The 22668-nt window shown below is 48.5% G+C and overlaps 1 protein-coding gene across 5 annotated transcripts in view; it reads right to left on the reverse strand.

Moving 5' to 3' along the window:
* The window catches only part of PRKAG2 (protein kinase AMP-activated non-catalytic subunit gamma 2), a 190402-nt gene that overhangs the window by 24856 nt on the left and 142878 nt on the right, over positions 1-22668 (reverse strand). For 2 of the 5 annotated variants that reach the window (XM_081038101.1, XM_081038102.1), the window contains exons 5-6: positions 19992-20061; positions 2571-2677 (exon numbers count right to left, since the gene is read on the reverse strand). In XM_081038101.1, coding sequence (XP_080894227.1) covers positions 2571-2677; positions 19992-20061 — 177 coding nt within the window. Of the gene's footprint in view, positions 1-2570; positions 2678-19991; positions 20062-21554; positions 21815-22668 lie in introns of those variants that run through there. The other 3 variants (XM_081038103.1, XM_081038104.1, XM_081038100.1) reach the window with 3 other exon arrangements.

The following is a 22668-nucleotide window of genomic DNA, read 5'->3' on the forward strand; positions in this document are numbered from 1 at the left end:
GATGTAACCACGCGGTGACTAACTGCAGCGGAATCCAAATGCGGTACCTTGGGGACACGCACCCTGTCTCCATACCAAGGATGAAGCCCTAGCGCGGTCTGCTGGGAGCTGGCGCAGGGCTCTGTGGCCCTCATGCTCTGCCCTAACAGCGTCCGTAGGGATGTTACTGGCTGGATTTCATACTTCAGATGCCTCAGGAGATATATGCCAACCAGAGCATGTGCTTTCTGGGTGACAGACGCACAGGTTGCCGTGTCAGAGACACGCCTCCAAGGGAAATTCAAGGGGTGTCCTGCACATGCCCTGCCACCCACACAATACCTGGGCAACATGTACCAATCTGGGTGGCTACTCTGCCACCTTTACTGAGTGACCCAGAGGCGACCAGAGCAAGGTAATTCCGTGCAGCAAGCGTGGGCTCCTCATCCATGCGGCCCAAGGCCAGCAAGGGGTGCCTCTGAAGCCCCGCCAAGCAGCATAGGAGACTCACAGGGCACATGTCTAAGGTTTGGGGGACAAACCAGGGAAAAGACACGCCTTCTCATGCAGATAACTACTTTCCTTCTGAGAAACAGTTCCTGGCTTCCTACTAAGCCCTGGTAGAGACGACGGAACAACTGATGAGGAGATGCAGAGTGACTGCAGCCTGAGTGTCCCATCATGAAATGGGGTGTTATCTGGCCTGTCAAGCCAAATGCTGGGGTGCAGCACGGCCATCCATCACAGACACGGAATGAGGGAGGACGCTTGTGCAGCCCGGAGAGGAGGAGGAAGCGGCCGGAGCAGCGCCTCCTGCTCCTGCAGCGTCACCCCGAGCCCCCATCCACACCCACCGTCTGGTCGCAGGGACTCCTGTGACCCACAGACCAATGAGGTAAAACCGGGCTTGCTTTACAGCCACTTCTCACGACAGGCTGGCCCCACATTTTTCATGGATTACTCACTTCAGCTAAATTCTAAATTCAGAAGAAAGTCAATTTCATGGCAAGGGAGAAGCTGAGAGTGAGAACACACAGGTTGTACCAGCTGCCACTTACTTTTCTCTTGGTGGAAAACCAACGGTCAGGAGAACTGATTCTTGAAAAAGTAAGTCTTTTCGGGGGTAGGAGGGAGGGTGAGATGGGTTGAGCTGGCAGTTCTTTTTGGGAATTCAGAATTTCTAGTTATTTTACTACTGAAATCTGTAGTTACAGTGGTAGAGACTGTATTTCTTAAAGTTACTGTCTGCTAACTTTCCTCCTATAATACCGTATTTGGAGGCTTCTCTGTCCTTTTTGTGTCAAAGAATCAGAGAATCTTAGGGTTTTAGAAAGGACCTTGAAAGTTACTTGGTCCAAAGTGAATTTAGTAGTCATAAGATATGAGGTTGATTTACAAAAATCAATTGTATTTCTACATGCTAACAAAAAACAACTGGAAAATAATAAAATTAAGAACAAAACCATTTTTACGTTCCTGGGAATTCTGTGCAGCTGGCACTGGCTGCAGGCAAAGTGTCAGAAGACAGCAAGGGCCCAAGTGTCCTCAGAAGAAGAGGTTCAGGGCGTGCCACTAGGCATGACAGCAGACCAGGCTGCAGAGGGGTCCCAGAGCACTGGGTTGGGCTGGCAGGGCCTGGGCAGACGTGTCCCAGGACAGCCCTGGACGAACGGAAGGCGCTGAGGTGACCAAGGGCACCTTCCTCCCACGCATCCTGCTGAGGGGTCAGCGCAGGCCGCCCCCATGGGACTTTGCCCGAGAGCAGCCCCTGCAGGCTTTGCCTTCCAGTTCATCCCCAGGCCCTCAGCGCTCTCCGGGGGGAACCCTAAGAACGGGCCAAATGCCCATGAATTCCTGGCTTGGCGGCTGCTTCTGGGGACACAGCTGAAGACAGTCCTGCTTGGTAAAGATTTATGTATAAACACAGACACGAAATGCATATGTGCATGTATGTGTAGACACACATTTTATTACACTGGATGACATTTGATCCCAACGCCGAATTTATAACTTAGAACTTTTCATATACGATTATAAGTCATGTTGGCATAAAATGAGCTGTAATAAGCACAATTTTAATACCAAACGATAAGGTTCCAATTTTCTGCTAAAAATGAGATCAATAAAGTTCTCCCAAGAGATACTCCACTGTAATAAGTGTTTCCTTTTTAACCAATATTTCAAATGAACTTATATATTCTACTAAATCAAAAGCACCAGGATACACTGAGGGAGGCAGTTTCACAGTTCATGGCTTAGGCGCTAACACACATCAGACAGACCTGTGTTCTAATTCCAGATCCCTCCGCTCACCAGCTCTGTGGATGAAGTTCTTAAACTCTAGGAATTGTGGATTAAGCTGTGTGACTTAAGTTCTTTAGCTCTAGAACCTGACTTTCCTCATCTGGAGGAGAAGAGTAACAGCACATTCCTCATAAGGCTGCCCCATTGTGAATTCAGACGCCCTCCACACAGAGCCTGCCGTGTTAGGGTACTCAATGCCTGTCTGCTGGTACTGCTGCATTTACGTCACCTTATAAAGTAGCCGTCCAGGTATATACCAAAAATTCACGGAAACTGGGCACACTTACTTGTAATGTAGTATCAAAGACGACAAGCTTTGAACTGGTTGGGACAATGTCATAACACTTGTGTGACCTCATGAATCGCATGTAAACACCACTTTCTGAGTCTTCTGCTAAAAAGGGGGAAAAAAAGGCAAATGTTAGTAATAATACAGAACTTCCTCGATTGGCTAAAGATTATGTATGAAAAACCTCCTGCTAAGAGACTTAATGAAAACTACGAATGTTTTCCCGGTAAGAGTGAAGACACGGGTGTTCACTCTTGCTAGTTCTATTCAGCGCCATGCTGGGGTGCTTGCTGGTGCAATAAGGCAAGGAAAATAAAATAAAGCATGCAGACTGAAAAATAAACTGTCTTTATTTGCGGACTTTGATTTTCTACACAGAAAATACCAAAGAATCTGCAAAAGTTTCCAGATCTTAAAAAAAAGTTTAGCAAGATTACAGAAGGCAGAGTTAATAAAAAACAAAAACTATGCTACTGTTTTTCTATATACTAGCAATGAACAATTGGGAATTAAAAACATTTTTATATAAAGGTATCATTTACATAAATGTCAAAAAGAAATATGGACCTACCTAAGGAGACAAAGTGCACAGAAAACAGTAATTACGTGGACAAATATGTCTTATCATTTAAATCTGTAAAAGGTGATTGACAGCTGATAAAAGGGACAATGTATTGAGAGGGTTTACAGTACATTTATAACTGCATGGCACCACCATCCGCCAATGGTCCAGAAATCTAGGCATCATTCCTGTCATTCTGGGTCCTTCAGCCTAACCTCTTTGTCACGACGCACGGTTGGGTTCACACCACAAGTATCTCTTAATTTCCACCCATTTCTCTCTGCCTCCATCCACGGCCACTACCCTAGATCTGATAAATACTCTAACTTCCTAACTGGTCTCTTTGCTTTCAACCTTGTTCTCTTCAACAGATGTCCACGCTGCATTCAGAATGGCTTTGCCAGACACAAATCGAATCATGTCACACCTCTGCTGAAAACACTTCAATGGCTTCTGACTATTTCAGGAAACGACAAAATCCTTGACGTGGCCCATGGGACCCTACCCTGCAAGGTGTGCCCCCCACGCCCCAGGACTTCCTCCAGCACCAAGTTTTCTCTCCCTCTTCCTAAATGCTCTGCTCTCTTCTTCCACCGCCTTCAGCGACTGTTTCCTCGGCCTGGAGCATTGTCGCATCTCCTCTTGGCCCACTTACATCCTCCTTCACTAGACCGCAGCTCGAGGACATGACCGAGAAGTTGCAGTAGCAGAATCTGAACCCAGATACCTCCAGACCCCAAAGCTCTGCTCTTAGCCAGGACGACCGTCCTACGGCCCTGCCTGAGATGCCCCGACTCCAGACTGCTCAAGGCCCAGCTCAGCGTCTACATCTCCAAGCGACTCGGACAACTCCATTTAGCCCGCACCGGTCGGTACGTTCTGGGGAGATTTAGACGGCCTGGGAAATACATGGGAAGAAAAAAGTTACTGTATCAAGTCCTTAACAAAGTAAGTGTTAAAAGTATGACAATGACCAGGTTCCTTGGTTGTGGAAAGCAGCCCTCCCTCGTTATTCTTTGGTTTCCTACGTGGTACTCAGGACATGCTGGCTGCTTTGCCCATTTCATGATAAACTATGCAAACCGCTCCCAAATCTCTATTTTCAATTCCGATCGCTCCTCAGGGTACCATAATTCATAATCCCATCAGTCCAGTCACTCCCGGACAGTTCCCTTCTCAAGTATCTCCGCTCCTGCTCATGGAATCGAGTCCGACTTCAGTCTGGCATCCACGAACCTCCGTGGTCTGGCTTCTCAGGAACCTATTTCCCCACTTCCTGTTCTCAGGTCCAGGCAACCGGCTCGCTGCTAAGCTCCCTCCTGTCTTTACTCTCACGTCCCAGAACTTGTTCATTCTGCTGTAATCTAAGCATCCTTTTCTACCTTTTCTTGTCCAATTGCAACCCAACCTCAAGGCCACCTACCCACGAGACATGCACCCCGCGGGCTGACTGTGGGCCAGGCATGTCTGCACTGTGACACCGGGCATTACAACCAATCACCTGTGATTTAGGTAACAACCTGGAGGGGTATGCATGAATCTCCTCACTTTACACACGAGTGAGCGGTGGCTAAGAGAAGCCAAGTAACTGCCCTGAAGTCAGACAGGAAGTGACCACAGCAGGATTTCAATCTGTCCGAGACTCTGGCACTGCTCACCAGGAACACTCTGCTGCTTCATCGACTCGTGCACGCGTGTCCAGCAGATACTTGTGGAGTGCTGCTGTCGACCAGGCACCGTCCCATGTCGAGACACAAAGGTGAACACGCCGACACAGTCTGCCCTCCAAACTCGCACGATGCCAGAGCATGAGGTCACCTGGCTATAAGCTATAAGCAATGCAACAGGAGATGGACCGGATCCCAGATCACCTAGGCGGTGACTAGCTGAGTACGACCACTCCTGCCCGCTTCGGTCAGCGGTCATCCTGAGGCCTTACCTCTGGCATTTCTGCCTGGGTGCCAAGGAATGCCCTCTGGCAGAGATGGTGAAATAAGAGAACTTGGACGTGGGCGAGGCACTGACAGGATCCACTACCAACAGCTTCCACTGTGCAAGGCTGGGGTCCCCAGGGATACGAAAAATGTGCTGCCGCCCTCGTAGGTTCTATAGCCAGTGGAGGAGACACCAACTGTCATGAGACCATCACGAGTAAGACCGAGGACTAGAGTGGGGCTTACACATGAATGTAGGCAGCAGTCAGAGCCTGGAAGGAGGACATTTAAGTTCCTGTGCTTCCATTTCCCCTGAAACACTTATCTACTGGAAAACGGGAGTCTTGACAGGAAAGAAACTCAGAAAGCTCTGGTAATAGGTGTACAGGAAGTTCTGAACCATTTCTGCCCTCACTGCTCTCATAGTGCCAAACATCAGGCTGCCATGCTGTCCGTGTGGTTTCCTCATAGCCTATTCAGTGGGGGGTTTGTGCAAACACAAAGGTCAAAGACCAGTGCAGCCAACTACTGTTTATGTTACAAATTGCAGGACAGATCCATATACTCAAGTTCAAATGAATGAATTCAAGACGGAAACGATAATAAAATGTAATAATCCACCTCCCAGAAGGAACCCTGAACAAAATATTTTGTTCATGAATTAAATCAAGACTTTTCATAAAAGGAACACACATATTACAGATGTTACTATCCTATGAATATCTGAAACAAAATCTTAAAATACTATGAAAAGAAATACTCAAACTTTCAGAATTTTAAACCCTAAGTTTTGTGTTAAACATTTTTTTAGGGTTCCATCATAATTCTTCTGTTGAGTTTTAAAAATATTTAAATAAACATTTTAGTTCAAATAGCTTTAGATTGACAGAAAATCTGTGCAGATGAAACCGTTCCTCGTATACCCCACGCCAGGTTTCCCCTAAATGTAACGCCCCATGTTACTGTGGCACATTAGTCACAGCTGAGGAGCCAGTACTGACACATTCTGACGGAAGTTCACCCTTCATTAGGATTTCCTTAGTCTCCCCTAATGTCCTGTGTCTGGTCCAGGATCCACACAAGAGAGCACCTTTAGTCACCACGCTCCTTAGGCTCCCCCAGACTGTGAGTTTCTCGGTGTTGATGACCTTGACAGTGTAGAGGAGTCCTGGGCAGGGATTCTGTAGAATGGCCCTCAATTTGGATTTGCATGATGTCATCTCATGATCTCAATCTTGGGCTCATGTGTTTTGGGAGGAAGACCGTCAGGTAAATGCCACGTCATCCCACCACATCAAGGGAACCTGCCATCAACAGGACTCCTCGGGATCACCTGCTCTGGTAATGGCCGTCAGGTATCTCCACTGCACTCTTTCCCCTCCCCCAACCCTGCAGTCTTGGCAAGGAAGTCACGGTACACGCAGCACGCACTTAAACGGGCCAGGAGTTATGTGCCACCTCGTTGAGGGCACAGAATCTAAAGAAGGCACGTGGAATTCTGCATGGGAGTGTTGTCTGTCTTTCTATCTCAGTGTGGACTCAAGATGTGTATTTCAGACTTTGAGCCACAACCCCATACTCCGTTAGGACTGGTCAGAGGCAGTGCTCAGGCCAGCAGGGCGTCCACCCTCGCCGCTGCATGGGTATGGGTGTGGAGCACATTCCAAGTCTGTGTGGCTTTCTCTTCTGCCCACGTCCTCCCCGGCCTTCCCTGCTCACACCCACAGTCTCCAGGTCAGCTGGGGCTTTGCGGGGAGCTGGGCCCTCTGTGTGCGCTTCCCAGGCAGTGAGGGCGGTGAGGGAGTGGGGCTCCCTGGGTCCTTTCCTGAGCGCACACCAGTGCCCTGATGACGCTGAAAGCTGTGTTTCCTTCATCAGTCTTACATTGGTATGGGACATTTGTAACAATTAATGAACCGGTAAAATAATAACGAACAAATTATTAACAAAAGTCCTTTCGTTATTCAGATTTCCTTCGTTTTTATCCCTCTAGGGTCGCACATTACATTCGGCCATGTCTCCTGAGGCTTCTCGTGGCTATGGCGGTTTCTTAGACCTTCCTTGGTTTGAATGGATGGGGTCGTTCTGGGGAGGGCTGGGCAGGTACCTTGGAGGACGGCCTTCAACTGGAACTCTGATGGTTTTCTCATTAGACTGGGGCTATGGGTCTTGAGGAGGATTTACAATACTTTTTAAAAATACTTTTGTAAAACGCTTGACCAAACAAAGCAAATGCAAAATGTTAACTATGTAAAACAGAGGATAACAAAATTTATTTTGGTTTGCAGTAAGAACAGATTATTATTGATGTAATAAAACCACATCAATAACAAAAGTGTTCACATTTTAAGGCAGAAAAAGACAGTAAAATATTATAAAATGTTACTGCTTCTCCACATTCACATAAGCTGATTATAGGAAGCATCATTTGTATTATTTACATTATGATGAAGTCTCCAATTGCACTTGAAGGAAAAAAATGCACTGAAACAGAAAGCTAGAAGAATTTGGAGTTAAATCAAAAAAAAAAAACCAACCACAAAAAACAAGAAAACCCCCAAACCATTCAACAATAACAGGTTGTTTGGAATGCATTATTAAAATTCCTGAGAAGGCAAGAAGTTGAAACTCTCATTATTCAAAAGGTAATTGAGGTTAAGATATTATCACAATGTTCCATTCTTTGTTATTTTATATACGACGGGATAGAAGCATAATTACAGCCTTATAGTGGCCCTTGACTGACTGGTCCATGGAAGGAGGCCGTGTCTGTGCCACGACCGTACACCTTACCGCCCTTGCCCTTCCCACACGACGCTAAGCTAACGTACTGTTCGAGGAAGTTGCTAAAGAACACTACTGGGAATTAGAAAGTATATGTTAAAGTGTTTAATTTGTGCAGGTTAACAAAACAATTTGAAAATGCAACATCTAAGTATAAACACAATTAGTCACTCTAAACAGGCAAGTGTGGAAGTAAGCATTTCTGTTTGTAAAGCAGATCTGATTACCTACCACCCTCCGCTCAGTTCTTCCGGACGAGGCCTCCCTACTACTGTGTTTCCCCGAAAATAAGACCTAGCTGGACCATCGGCTCTAATGAGTCTTTTGGAGCAAACATTAACATAAGACCTGGTATTACATTATATTATATTATATTATATTATACTCGATCTTATATAATACCCGGTCTTATTTTACTATAATTTTTGCTCCAAAAGATGCATTAGAGCTGATGGCCCGGTGAGGGCTTATTTTCAGGGGAACACGGTACACAACATACAAGTACCCCCATCACTGTCACTGGAGGTTTCTAGCAATCTATCTCTAACCCACCTTTCCGCTCACATCCCCTGGGAAACTTAACTCTAGGATCACACTGATACCTCCTTGTCAAAGGGAAGTTTTTGAACTTTGGGAATGTGCCCTTTGTGTTTCTGTGTCTGCTTTGTGTACTCTTCTCTTTTCTAGAACAGTGCCTTCCCATCCTACCATGGCCTACTGAACCCCTACCTGTCTTTCTGTAGTGGGTTGAATAGTGGCCCCCCCAAAAGACATGTCCACTTGCAACGTCAGAAGGAGACCTTATTTGGAATAAAGGTCTTTGCTGAAGTAATTAAAGGATCTCGGCCCATACCACCTTCCTACGGCCCTCACGTCAGAAGTGATGGCTCCAGTTTTGAAGTTCCCATTAGCGTTTGTGTGTCGCTCACTTTGGGGGTCGTTGTACGCCTGGTACTAAAGGTAGAGGTCTGCCCTTCCTTCAGACTGGGGCTTTGCGACGAAGTGGACAGGCACCCAGAATGTTCCTCACCCGTATTAGGACAAGTTCCTGCCTGCTCAGTTGTCTGTCACTGAAAGACACATTCGTAAAATGCAGAGGACCAAGCATGAATCCGAGATTTCTGTATTACATTTCTAACCTCAGGGAGAAAAATAACCTAAACAGGTTTAAAAGAATACTGGTGAATCTAGATTTAATGATCAGTAAAGAAACTTGTTTATATACCTTTATAAGATGGAAGGATTGCAAATGGATGTTTTTAGTCAGAGAAATAATGTTCCCATGGTAGTGTCCCATATAAGTTTTAAAAACGAAAGGAACAGCATTGATCTAAAGCTTTAAAAGTGTTTGCAGGTATGTTTTACACTGAAGCTATTTTCTAATTCTTTTGGACGAAAATGTAATGGAATTGAATACCATTGCAGAAGACCTTACAATGTTCACACTACTGTATACGTATTTTAAAAACCTGAAAATACAGCAAAACAACTTGACGAAGTCACATTTCAGAGATGACCACTCCCGTCATAAATCACTTTCTCTAGAAACTATTTACACAGAATTTTAATCCGGAAAGGATTTGTTAAACAATATAGTCTAAGATGGGGTGATTCTTTGTCGCTTGCAGCCTTACGTGTGTGAAAACGAAGGGGACAGACTGTCATTCGATCATTAGTCTAAGAAAGAGGAGACTAAAGGAGGGAGACAGAGAATGAGTGAGATGAGGTGGCAGGCAGGGCCCCCAACGCTTGCTGCTCCGTGTTCCCCAGACCACAGAGGGACCTGATTCACTAAGAGAAGTGAAAGGAAACGACAGAGGCGGCTTTCGGCGAACTGCCCTGATTCTCTAATGATGTCACCACACCGTCAGCACCACACTGAATTCACTCGCTGGCTCTGGGCCCAGGGCCCAGTGAACCCCTCTGCGCAGAGACAGTGCATCAGAGCCCTGCCAGAATGAAAGCCTGTGTACCGGAGAGTAGCTGCTCGCTCTGATCCGCTCCTGCTGGTGTGCACTCAGCACTAAAGCAGTGACTGACGTCCTCCATGGCAAACGAAAAATGCAGGCTAGTCACAGGGTTTAACGTCAAAATTCAAATTTTACATTTAAAAGTGTAAAAGATTATCACTACGTCAGTTATTTTAACATTTATCTTTGATCCTTTATTCTACATTTAGACACACAACTTGATTACATTCATACAGTATCTTTTCCTTCTTAGAAAATCACTTAAAATAGATTAGCAAGAAATAAGCCAAAAAGGGGAACACGGAAGTTAAAAGTATATGGGAAAGATTAAAGTCATACATTTTTCTGAAGTGCTTAGAAACGTGAATATTAACAAAGTTAAGGCTTAAATCTACTTTTACAGGACTTATAAGATAGTAGAATAAATGAAAAGCAGTAGATTTTTTTCCCCTTCTCCATGCTATTTGCATTTGGTTTTGTGTGTTGAGGGTAAAGTATCTACTGAAGAGGAAAATGCATATGCCTTTCTAGGCTGGGGGCAAAGAGTTCCGAGAAAAGAAGGAAAAGTGCAGATAAGTACAGGCTCACAGTTTCCCCAGTTAGGTGGTTCACAATGAGCTGCCCTATATGCCTAAGGAATGTCACAGACAGACAGACAGTGACCTTGAAATTCTACATGATCCTCATCAGAGTTTTAAAATGACTTCACGATGAATTCTAGGAACCACATGACTGAGCACCTACTCATGTTTTCTTTTATTCAGGAAACAGACCCAATTACTGAGCTGCAGCAACAGTGAGGACCCAGGTAAGCTCATGGGGATCAAGCCAGGCAGAGCACCACGCAGGTCAGGGAAGCAAGGACACCTTTGGGACGAGGCCAGGAGCTCCCCTGCACTGGCCCCCACCACTTAGGGCAGGTGGCTTTCAGCGACTGGAAGAAGTTTCCTCTCCTACTAGCTTACGGAGGATTTTGTTAAAGGAACACATGCTGAATTTTATCAGTCCCTATTCCAATATCTGAGACACCCAGAGGTTTCTCTCCTTTAATCTGTTGACCTGAAACCCTTGGTGGTTCGTAGTGAAGTGCAGTCTTCTTGCATTTCTGGGACAAACCTAGCTTGCTCACAGCCCGGTACATGGCTCACTGTGCTGAGGTTTATGTAGGAGTTCGGCCCATATTTTAAGTGCCAGGTTAGTCATTTGTTTTCTTCTTCATGCGCTGTCACCTGATTTTGATGTCGGGATTAAGCCAGCTTCAGAGAATGAGCTGGGAAGCTGCCATCCTTTCTTATGCCCCAAAAGAATTCAAATAACTGAGGCATTCAGTGTTTCTTGAAGGTCTTACAACCTTCAAGAACAACCATCCACAGGTTGACCATCAGGCCTCTTTAGCAGGGGCAAAGGAAGGGTGAGGACTTTTAACTACTTTTTTCAAAAAACAGCTTTCATTGAGGTACTTCATGTCCGTACAGCTCACCCATTTCAAGTGTGCAATTCAATTAATTTATGAGCAAAAGGATAATTAACCAGGAAAATAAAAATTGATAAAATGTATTCAAAAGTAAAAAGATTTTGAAATTTATTGGTATAGTTTGATATATGTATAGGTTTCTTTTTAATGTTATTTTCTAAACTCTGCATTTATAATTAAGAAGCCCCTCTTGTTTTTTTTTAATTTTTAAATTATTTTTCTATGATTTTTTTCTTTTGTTTTTTTTAAGCCCCCTTTTCTAATGCTTTGCATTTTCACTCATTTTTTTTCTTGAACAGACTTTGCAAAGGTTTACCCACTTTACTGGTCTTTTCCAAGAACCAAGCTTTTGTTTTTGTTGAGCAAGACCACCTTTTGTATTCGATTTCTTTGACAGCTGATGTTTCAATAGGACTTTAGGAAGGAAGAGAAATGAATATATTTAGCAAACCACCTTGAATCACAAGTGTGGAGCCCCATTCAGTCCACATCTATCCAATCAGGTGAACTGAAGGCTGGCACTTCCCCGAATGCCCACTGCGTCTTCCAGTTTGAGATTCTGACAAAACGCATTCTAACTCACACTGACACGGGCCAGCTGACCAGAGCTTAAACATATGTCCACAAATGAGTGCACATCTTTGGGGCTTAGCAACACAATGGGTCCTTCTGCTGTAGGCCCCTGGCTATCTCTAATGCGGCACATATTGTCCTTCTAATACGTGGAAGCACTCTGAAGAATTACAACTTCAAATCAAAATATAAAAAAACGATTTGCAGAGTGAAGCACTAACAACAGAAGACGGCTCTGTAAGCTCACAGGCCTCACTCAGGTACTTCCCTCAAGTATGTCAGGTAGCTGGCCAGTCTTCTCCAATGGGGATTCCAGGGAAACCAGGTTCCCAGAGGCGCGAGTACAGAAGAGAGAAGGGGCGGATCTGCCATCACCTTCCCTGGGACCGTGAGCAAATATTTAATCACTCTGCGTCTGAATTTCTTCCTTTGTGAAGTGGCAGTAACACCATCTTTCCTGCAGGCTGACTCTGAGGAATGGGGCGAGGCTGCCAACTGGACAGTGCCTACAGTACCCACCAGGGGCACGCCTGGCACAGACACTGACGCTGTGTCTGGGGAAGCAGCTGTCGTGGGACAATGCGCTACTGGTGACTTGGAATTTACAATGTTGCGTGGTCGCCTTACACAGAAATGCCTGATTTCTTTATAAGAAAGAACCTTAACCACCTGAAGTGCACGAGGCCCAGGTGCCAGAGTGAATGTTAAAGCTTTTAGTAAAACATATACATACACGCCCTCCAAATGCTTACTGAAAACTACGTCTTATTCACCATAATGACTTCGAGACCTGGCAGTCCCCATCCTTCTAGAGCTTCCAGTTCACTGGTAAAAAAAACAGGAGTAAATGCTTCTCTCCTTAACAGCCCCTCAACTCTGGGCATCCTGAGACCGAAAGTGACGTCCGTCTGGGGCTTCCCCGACGACGCAGCATTTCCACTGAGAACTGATGGGCAAGAGGAGGGGGACGTACACTCCGGGAGGAGGGAACAGCTTGTGTGGAGCCCAGAGGTGCCAAGGAACACGGCAGTTTAAGGGACTTAAGGACCAGTGAGCTGGAGGCGGCAGAGGGACAGGCGGGAAGGTGCTTCGGAGAACAGGGCGAGAAATCGGGCTCCAGCGAAAGGCAAGGAAAGTCACTGAAGGCTTTTAAGCGTGGAAGCGACATGATTAGATACATGTTTTTATGTCTCTAACTGCAGTATGGGGGACTGATGGGAGGGGTCAGAGTAGAATGCTGGGACACATCGCGCTCCTCACTAGTTTGAGAGAGATGGTGGTGGCCTGGCCTAGACTGAGGACAGAAGTGACAGAGAGAGGCAGTCTTCAGGAAGCAAAAGCGAGAGGATGTGATTACCTGGACGTGGGAGAGCAAGAGGGCTGGAGCTAACCGTCATTCTTGTGACAAACAAACAGCTAGGAGGGTAAGGTGCCACTCACTGAATCAGGCTGGCTTTAAAAAAAAGAGGAGGGGGGAGGGGCAGAACAGAGCGGTCGCGAGATGAATCAGGCAGAGACACCGAGCAGGCAACTGGATACTCGGGACAGATGTGGCTGGAGATACCTACTTGGGCATCATCAGTTATTAAAGCATCATGGTAACTAAATCCATGCGATTACAACACTGGGTGACAGGTGTCATGGTAACTAAAGCCATGGAAGGGAAGAAGACTGGCGAAGGTGAGGGTATAAATGAGAGTGGGCCTCTGACAGAGCCGTGAGGAAGCCCAATATCTAATGCTCAAGGAAGAAGAGCAATTGGATGGCATGTAAATTACCACACTAAACCTGTTACCAGGAAAAAGAGGAAATCAACAAGCCAGACAGGTGTGAGGAGAATACCAGAGCGCTGTCTGGGGCAGGGGAATAGTCATCTTTGCCGACTGTTACTAAGAAGGCAGGGAGGTGTCCACTGGAGTTTGCAAAATGGAGCCATTGGTCACCATGTTGGTGAGCCTGGGTGGCCTGGTGGAAAGGACTTAAGAATGTCTAGGAGGTGAGAACACATGGAGAGGGTTTCTGAATAAAGGATCGCTTCGTATCAGTTATGCACGCCGGCTCCGAGCACCAGCTCTGGAACACTGTATTTGAAACCCGGTTCCCAGATGCGTCCCCTGAGGTCATTTATTCGACCTCTTCCTTTCTTAACTTCCTCCTCCATACAATAGGGGGAAAAAATATTTACCTCTAAAGGTTGTTCTGGGAGTTAGATGAGATACCTGTAAGCGGCTTAGTGCCTCCATATGCTCAGCAGATGCCAGCCATCATTATAATCATATGAAAAGGATAGACGGATTCCTCCATTTTTTTCAAGCAAATGCCAAATGCTTCGTAGTACCAACAGTTTTCCCACTTTAAAATTCAGAGGTAAAATGTAAAGTTGGGGGAACCTGGTGTAACAACTTTTCAGGGTTTGTCTGTCCCTCGCAGAGCTATAGGATGGGACCAGCCTTGGCCATGGCACAGTTGTCTGAGCCATCGGTCAGATGACCGGTGGGGTTGGGGCAGAGCACCCAGCAAGGAGCAGACAGAGTCGGTCTGCAGAGGGAAGGGGATGGAGACGCCTCATCATGGCGATGACCCACGTGCTGCCCTGGCGACTGCTGACTTTCCAGGTACTGGTGAAGCCTGGGGACAAGTCCCACTTTCAGAAATCCCCAAGTCCCCCTCTGCACCCTCCTTTTTGTTTAAAGTAGCCAGGGCTCTTTTCGTGTCAGGTGACAAAACCTGCTGGGTCTAGAAGACAACCACTCCATCCCATTGAAGGTAAGATCCCATCAATGTGAAGCTATATCCTGCCACGAGAGACATTAAAATGTGTACCTGCAGTCTAGCAAACACGGTAAGCTTTTAAGTATGGGGCCAGCTAGAGAAGAAAACACTGAATTAAATATATTTCATAAAATTATAGCTACTTGTATCATCAACAAACAACCATCTCTCAGGTAAGGTGGGTGTGCAAACTTAGAGGGGAAGGGCAGAGGGCGGATGACACATTAGCAGAGCTCTCTCATGCTGCCAGACCCACCAGGCTTCATCACAAACCTGTCACTTGAGCGTGTCAACTACCGGAGGCCAGTACCCCTCACCCGACAGCCAGTAAGTGCCCTCACTGAGCAGCTGCTCTGAAAGCTAAGGGACAGAATGCTTTACTAGGTTACCACAAATACCCATGAGATTCCTCTCCCTGGAGGAAGTCAGTGCTCCAAGCCTTTTCTGCGTCACCCATCTCCCTCTGAGCCTCTTTATACACCCCTTACCTGTCTTGTCCCCGTGACACTTTCAAACCACAGATGTATTGCATAGCTGTCCACATGGACAGCTATTGTGGCCCTTTCGAGGGCCACAAGCCACTGTCATAGCTAAGATTTTTGTCCCAATTTGCTTACTTGGCTTACTTTGGGGCAATGTCAGCCAGTTAAGAATACATGAGTTTGAGGGAACACAGATTTTGGTTCCTTTTGTTAGTTTTATATAGTAGCGTGGTTGCTGGTTGCTTTAGGTCCTATTTTCGAGCTAGAAGGAAAAGTACACATTTGCCAAGTGCTGGGCCTTGTTTTACAGAGAAAACCCACGGTGACAACAACTGAACGAACAAAGTCCCCAGAGATGGTGCATCATCCCAGGATGGGGCCTGAAATGCTGCAATTCTTGACTAAAGAACGATGCCTTCCCTCCGACAAAAAGAGGCCCCTAGTTCTCACCTGTTTTTGGTCAGCGTTTTGCACGAGGTTGACCAGCCTTGCTATAAATATGAATTTAGAGACAAGTTCTGAAAGGATTACACTTTGGAAAAGTATACCTGGCGGGTGAAGAAGGAACAGCTAGGACAGAAGGGATGCCGGGAAGGAAGCAAGTCGGTGGGAGTGGGGGGGCAGACAGGGGGGTCATCTGGTGTGACAGCTGGGGGGTGGGGGGACAATTACAGCAAGCTAGGGACAGAAAGCCCGAAATCACTGAAGAGTCCGCGATGGCTGACGTGGCGAAGGGGAGGCAGGAGACAACACAGTTCCAAGGGGCTGTACGACTCTTGAAGTCGGCCCAGAATTAGAGATTTACTGATCACGAATAAACTGCTGAATACTTATCTACTTCAAAAACCCTTCACGGTTGTGTTTAAGTGCTTAAAAGTACTGTGCTTGGTCCTGCCATTAAGTAAGTTCAAGACTGTTAATTCCGATAAAAGCCAAACAGAGATACGACGGATGTAACAATAAAAAATTTGAAAAGCAAACACATAAAGTGATTTCTATGGGCTAGGCACTCTTCTCTTCACTTTGCATGTATGGAATCATTTAATCCTCCCAACATGTCCATGAAGGAACTGCAGTAGTCCCCCCTTACCTATAGCTTCTCCTTCTGTACTTTCAGTTGCCCATGGTACCCCGTAGTCTGAAAACACATTAAATGGAAATTTCCAGAACTAAAGAATTCCTAAGTTTTAAACTGTGCGCCATTCTGAGTAACGTGATGAACTCTGGCGCTGTCCTGGTCTGTCCTGCCTCGGACGTGAACCATCCCTCTGTCCAGGGTCTCCTGCCTGTTTGTCACTTAGTAACCTGCTCGGTCATCAGATCAGATTGACTATTACGGCACCTCAGTGCTGATGTCAGAGTAACCCTTATTTGACTTCATTATGTCCCCAAAGCAAAAGAGTGGTGATGCTGGAGATTTGGATATGCCAAAGAGAAGCTGGAGAGTGCTTCCTTTAAGTGAAATAGCTACATACATATAGGGAAAAACATAGTCTATACAGGGTCTGGTACTCCCTGTGGTTTCAGGCATCCACTGGGGGCCTTGGATGTATCACCCCCATGGATAAGAGGGGACTACGGTATAAACGATGTCTTCATTGAGACACCGAAACACTGCTGAGCACCTACTGGGTCGCAGCCATATTTGGCACCGGGAAGAGAGAGATGAATTATTAGAGAAGTATAGAAGGGATTTGGGGCACAGCCTCAAAGAAAGGGTGAGATTTGGGTTGAGCTGTGATATATTAGTAAGGCTGGCAGGGCGGAGAAAGGGAGCAAGAGGTCTTACCCTCAAATGAATGTCATCCGCTAAGGCACAGAGACCGTGAGGGACACACAGAGCAGCGGTCTGGCAGAGGCGGCCTGTGGGCCCAATCCCACCTGTTTTTGTAGATAAAGTTTTATGGAACACAGCCCTGCCGGGGACTGATCTGGTCTCTGGCTGCCTTCTGCCTTGCTGCTGCGGCACAGACAAGCTAAACAGACAGGCAGGCCCCTCACAGAAAAGTATGCAACAGAGTTTTGTTATTCAGGGAAGGGCTTGTGAAACTGCAGCAGGAGCACCTGGGGGGTGTGGCAGAAATGCGAACTCTCAGGTCCCATCCTAGACCCACAGAATTAGAATCTGCCTCTTAAAAAAAATCTCTGGCGATTCTCACACTCAGAAAGCATTCCGATCACTGGCGTGTGTGGCCAGAAGGGGGCGGGGAGGCCACAGATTAAGACATGTATGCACTTATCCTATATATAGACAGAGGAAAGTGGTAAAGATTTTCCCATAAAATAGCGATGCCATCAGTGCACGCTCCAGAAAGATCCCTTGGTGAGCGTGTGACAGCAAGAAGAGCTGACAGCAGAAAGTGGGTGGGCAGCTGGTGTCAGAACCCAGGCAAAAGACCGGCACGACGCAGGGGAGACTGCGGGTCAGCTCTTTCTTTCTTCCCAGAGCAAATGACATTTTAAGTGATTACTCCAACTTCACTAGTACCTCCAAATTGCTTCTAAGAAACACAGCATCCGTTATAATTTATTAAGAAATAGAAAAACAGTAACAAAAATATTAGTAGTCAAGTGTTTCCATGTACACCGACTGTATCTCTAAGTAATGCCTCCTGACTGCAATGCATAAATGATGACATTAACTGGATAAGAAGGAGGGTTAAAGATTAAACGAGGATCTACTCATCAGCTATCAATTATGTAGACTGCTAACACATCAGTTCGCAGGATATTTAAAGGCATAACGTCTTATGTTAGGGCTCCCCCCCAAATAAATGCATGATTCTGCTTCGTCTTTAATTTTTCCCGTATTTTGGATGAATAAGCAATCTAAAGTTAAAAATAAACAAAAAATACCCCACAAAGCAGCATTTTAGACAACCACACCAATACTATTCCTTCTTCTATCTTGGCTAACAGCTTCCAAGCCACTGCTTAGCTTACATCCTGCCTCCTTAAAAATCCAGAAATGTTTGACAGGGTTATTTGTGGAATTCAGTATGCTTTAACGGGATGACAGCAATATAGATATAAAAGGATGAGTGAAAAGAGAAGCTCCTCTTCTTAGGTACTTAGGTTTCATACTTTACATTAATTCCATTGGCAGAAACAATGAAAAAGAAAGAAGGCTTGTACATCTGCTCTGAGAAATGCAACATAATTAAATTAATAAATCTCCAGGAAAAAAAAACCCTCAAACTCGTGCTGAGACGATTCTCTACGTTTATATTTATTAATGAAAGCCTTAAGAAGTCTATGAATTCAGTACAGTAGTTAATGCCACTCAAAAGATAAGTTACTAACATTTACAGAGTGCTTACTATGGGTTTACACTGTATGAAATACCACTGCACAGACTCTCATTTAAAATCCTCAAAACACCAGGATGTTAGCTCCATCTCATAAATGGGGGAAGGCACAGAGAGGTTAAGTTACTTGTCCAAGGTCACACAGCTGAACAAGAAGTGGAGCTAAGATTTGAAGCTGGGCCTATGATCTTAACCATAACCAATCTGTAACAGCATCCTCTCCACCTTCCCCTTGTCCCCTGTGAATCTGCAAAAAGTTTAAACGCAGTGGACTCTCAGTTACTAATATTGGAAAGAAAGAATAACCCTCATGATTTGACACAGTCTTAACGGAAATGGGGGACACCATCCTGCCCTGTGGACAATGGCCAAAATTTGCCCTGCGATATAATAAAACTGAGGAATAATGAGGTGGGTTTCATTTAAGAAACTGGATTATTTCTCAGGAGGATAAAATGCAAATTAAATCCCAGTAAAATTCTGAAATATACCATGTAACTACTTGTTAATAAATACAGATGCAGACTTTTAATGATAATTACTATGAATGCATTATTTTCTAGCTGTTTGTGAAATGCTACGGGGAATCTAAAGCATAAAATAAACATAAGCACTGGCCTAATACTATCAGGTTAACATTCCCATATTGGCTGTGCATGCTATTTATTAAGTAATTGCCTGACTGTAAATGAACAGAAGTCTTAAAGTTGGCACAACACACATTATCCACATGGCACCTTCTTTGTTCGGGAGCTTTATTCTATTGATACTCTTGGCAAAAAGAGAAGTCACTAAATAAATAATGCGAGTACACAAGATAATGTGCAGGTCTTTTAAATTCCTCAAATTGTCAAGCATCTTATTCAAAGTTCTTTTTTGACTTTGAACTCATCACATTCCATTTTAAATACTAATTTTGCCCAGAATCGAGCTATTCTTCACATTGTAACAGCTTCAAAAAAAAAAAAAAAAGATCCAGGTTAAGTAAAAAGAAAACAGGGCGGGGGCTAAAACAAAACAAAACAAACAAACAAAAAACCCCAAGTGAGGAGATAGCAATGATGGAGTGCCAGGGTCACCTGAACTCAAAACCAATTCATGAAGCCGCTGCAGGTTTTCCTATTGAACTTTCCCTTTTAACACAAGAAGGCACACCCTGCTGGTGGTATTTTCACAAATGCAGACAAGGGGACACTTTTGTTATTTACAGGTATGGACCACAAACATCACTTGGGGGTTACCTCTGCGCGTACGGCGGCACCACACACATCCCTACTGCATGACACCTTGCTCTCCTTCCAGCTCGGCTGGGAAGGACAAAAGGAGCAGCCACCCGTGCCGGGCCGCCGGCCGGGCTCACGCGAACCCCGCTCGGTCTCCCCGGGAGGCACCCGCGGGCCACTGCAGACACGCTCCGCCCGGCCCGCGCCTCCATCCCTGGCCGCTCGGCGGCCGGGGCCGGGCGGGCGGCGGGGTCCGCGGCCTCCGGGGCGTGGGCACCGCTGTCCCGCGCGCGCCCCGGGCGTGGACGCGGAGGCGCATCCCGTCGGGGGCACTCACCTTCTTCTTCCAACTCGAATTTCTCCAGCATGCCGGCTTCCGCGGGTCCCGGGGCCGCCGCCAGCGCCGCCTGAGGAGGAGGAGGACAGGGATCAGCATGCGCTCGGCGGCGCGCGTCCCCGGCCGCGCGGGGGGGGGGGGGGCGCGGGCGCGCGCGGGGGGCGGGGCGGGGCGCGGGCACACGCGGGGGCGGGGCGGGGGGGGCGCGCGCGGGGGGCGGGGGCGCGCGGGGGGCGGGGGGCGCGGCCGCGCGGGGGGAGGGGGAGCGCGCGGGGGGCGGGGCGGGGCGCGGGCGCGCGCGGGGGGCGGGGCGGGGCGCGGGCACACGCGGGGGCGGGGCGGGGGGGGCGCGCGCGGGGGGCGGGGGCGCGCGGGGGGCGGGGGGCGCGGCCGCGCGGGGGGAGGGGGAGCGCGCGGGGGGCGGGGCGGGGCGCGGGCGCGCGCGGGGGGCGGGGCGGGGCGCGGGCACACGCGGGGGCGGGGCGGGGGGGGCGCGCGCGGGGGGCGGGGGCGCGCGGGGGGCGGGGGGCGCGGCCGCGCGGGGGGAGGGGGAGCGCGCGGGGGGCGGGGCGGGGCGCGGGCACGCGCGGGGCGGGGGGCGGGGCGCGGGCGCGCGCGGGGGGCGGGGCGCGGGCGCGCGCGCGGGGCGGGGGCGGGGCGGGGGGCGCGCGGGGGGCGAGGCGGGGCGCGGGCACGCGCGGGGGGCGGGGGGCAGGGCGGGGGCGCGGGGGCGCGCGGGGGGCGGGGCGCGGGCACACGCGGGGACGCGGGGGCGCGCGCGGGGGCGGGGCGCGGGCGCGCGCGGGGGCGGCGGCCCGCGGGTGCCCAGCGCTGCGGCCTCGCTCCGCGCCGTGCGGCCGGGAGGAGGGCCGGGCGGGGGACCGGACGGGGGCCGGGAGGAGGGCCGGGCGGGGGCCGGGCGGGGGCCGGGCGGGGGCCGGGCGGGGGCCGGGAGGAGGGCCGGGCGGGGGCCGGGCGGGGGCCGGGCGGGGGACCGGACGGGACGGAGCGCACGGCGCGGCCCAGCCCCATCCCCGCCCCGGGCCGCGGCCCGGCCTGCGCCCCTCCCGAGTGGAACGCTCCGCGCCCCCCAGCGCCGGCGCCTTTGGTACCGACCCGCGGGGAGAACGCGTGGGAAGAGGAGCGCGGAGAGCCCGGGGCCGGCGCGCGCGGGAGCGGCCGAGGCGCCCCCATCCGGCCGCGGGCCTCCTCCCCGCGGGGGCCGGAGCGGCCATTAGCCGAGGCCCGTTCTCTCGTCCCCGCCTCGCCCTCCCATCCCGCCGCGCACATCCACTACCTTCCCTGCCACCCACCCACGGCCGGCGCGTTCCCGCAGGGCTAACCTGCGCAGGTGTGGTCTCGGCCAGCCCGGGGGTGGGGGTGGGGAGCGGGGGCGGGGCGACGCCGGGGAGAGGGGCCCGAGCCTGCGGGACCCCAGAGGACATGGCACCGCAGGACTGGGGCTGACTGTGTGCTTTTTTTTTTAAAAAAAATTTTCAGATTAAACTGCTCATCCCCTCCCCCTATTAAAAAAGACTGTTTCGTGGGTCACACGTATTGTACCTGCACTTGGTGGCCGGCAGCTTTACCCAGCCAACCCAGCCATGGAACTCTTACTTCGCTTCCTCTCTTCACAGCCCATTCTCTTCTTTGGGTGAGCCGCTGCCAAAAGCTCACACAAATCTAAACCTGGCCCCGGCCACTCTGTCGCCCAGGATCTGGGTATCTGAGACTCTTCTATTGCCAACTCAGGTTGGCAGGCAGTGAGGCTGGCAGCCGGAGAGGGCACAGGCACCCCGCTCCGTGAGGCTCTCCTGTGTGACAGCCAGTTTCTACCTCTTCTCCAGGGGGCCCCTCGCTCACTGCCGAATGCAAGGGCCCTGATAATGAGATTAGCTCTCTAGCTCTGATTAGGTCTGTAAAGGGGCCCCAACCCCTTGAAAGGAACTTGGCTTTGTCACTCTTACAAGCCTAGCCTGGAAGAGGAAGTACTGAAATCTCCTTTGCACTTTATTTTTGCTCTGTCATCTCAGTTGGGCCAATCCCTAACACTTAAGCTTCTCTTTAAAAAAGGGTGGGGTGTGGGAGGACAGGTGGAGGAAAAAAGACAAAACTAATTTTGTAATAGGATTGGTGATTAAAAAAAAAACACCCTACAGCTGTCATGCTTAGCAGCAAAAGACTGATGCTTTCCCTCTGAGTTCAGGAACAAGGCAAGGATGTCTGCTTTCACACTATCCTTAATCCACATAGTGCTGGAAGTTCCAGCCACTGCAATAAGGCAAGAAAAAGAAAAGGCATACAAATTGCAAAGAAAGAAACAAAACCATCCCTATTTTCATGTTTGTCTGCATACAAAGTCCCAAGAAATCCAAAGACAAATCAACAACAACAAAAAACCCCCACAACTGGAACCAGTGAGTTGAGCAAGGTCATAGGATACAAGATCAACGCACAAAAATCAATCACATTTCTATATACTAACAAACACGTGGAAACTAATATTAAAAACGATACTATTTACAATCACTGCAAAGAAAATTAAATACTTAGGTATACACTTAAGGAAACATACAAGATTTGGACGCTGAAAATTACAAAATGTGGATGAAATGAAAGAAGACCTGAATAAACGGAGAGGCATCCCATGTTCGAGGATTGGAAAACTCAACACAGT

Source organism: Rhinolophus hipposideros (assembly GCF_964194185.1).
Source record: "Rhinolophus hipposideros genome assembly, chromosome: 25".
Classification (NCBI taxonomy): Eukaryota; Metazoa; Chordata; class Mammalia; order Chiroptera; family Rhinolophidae; genus Rhinolophus; species Rhinolophus hipposideros.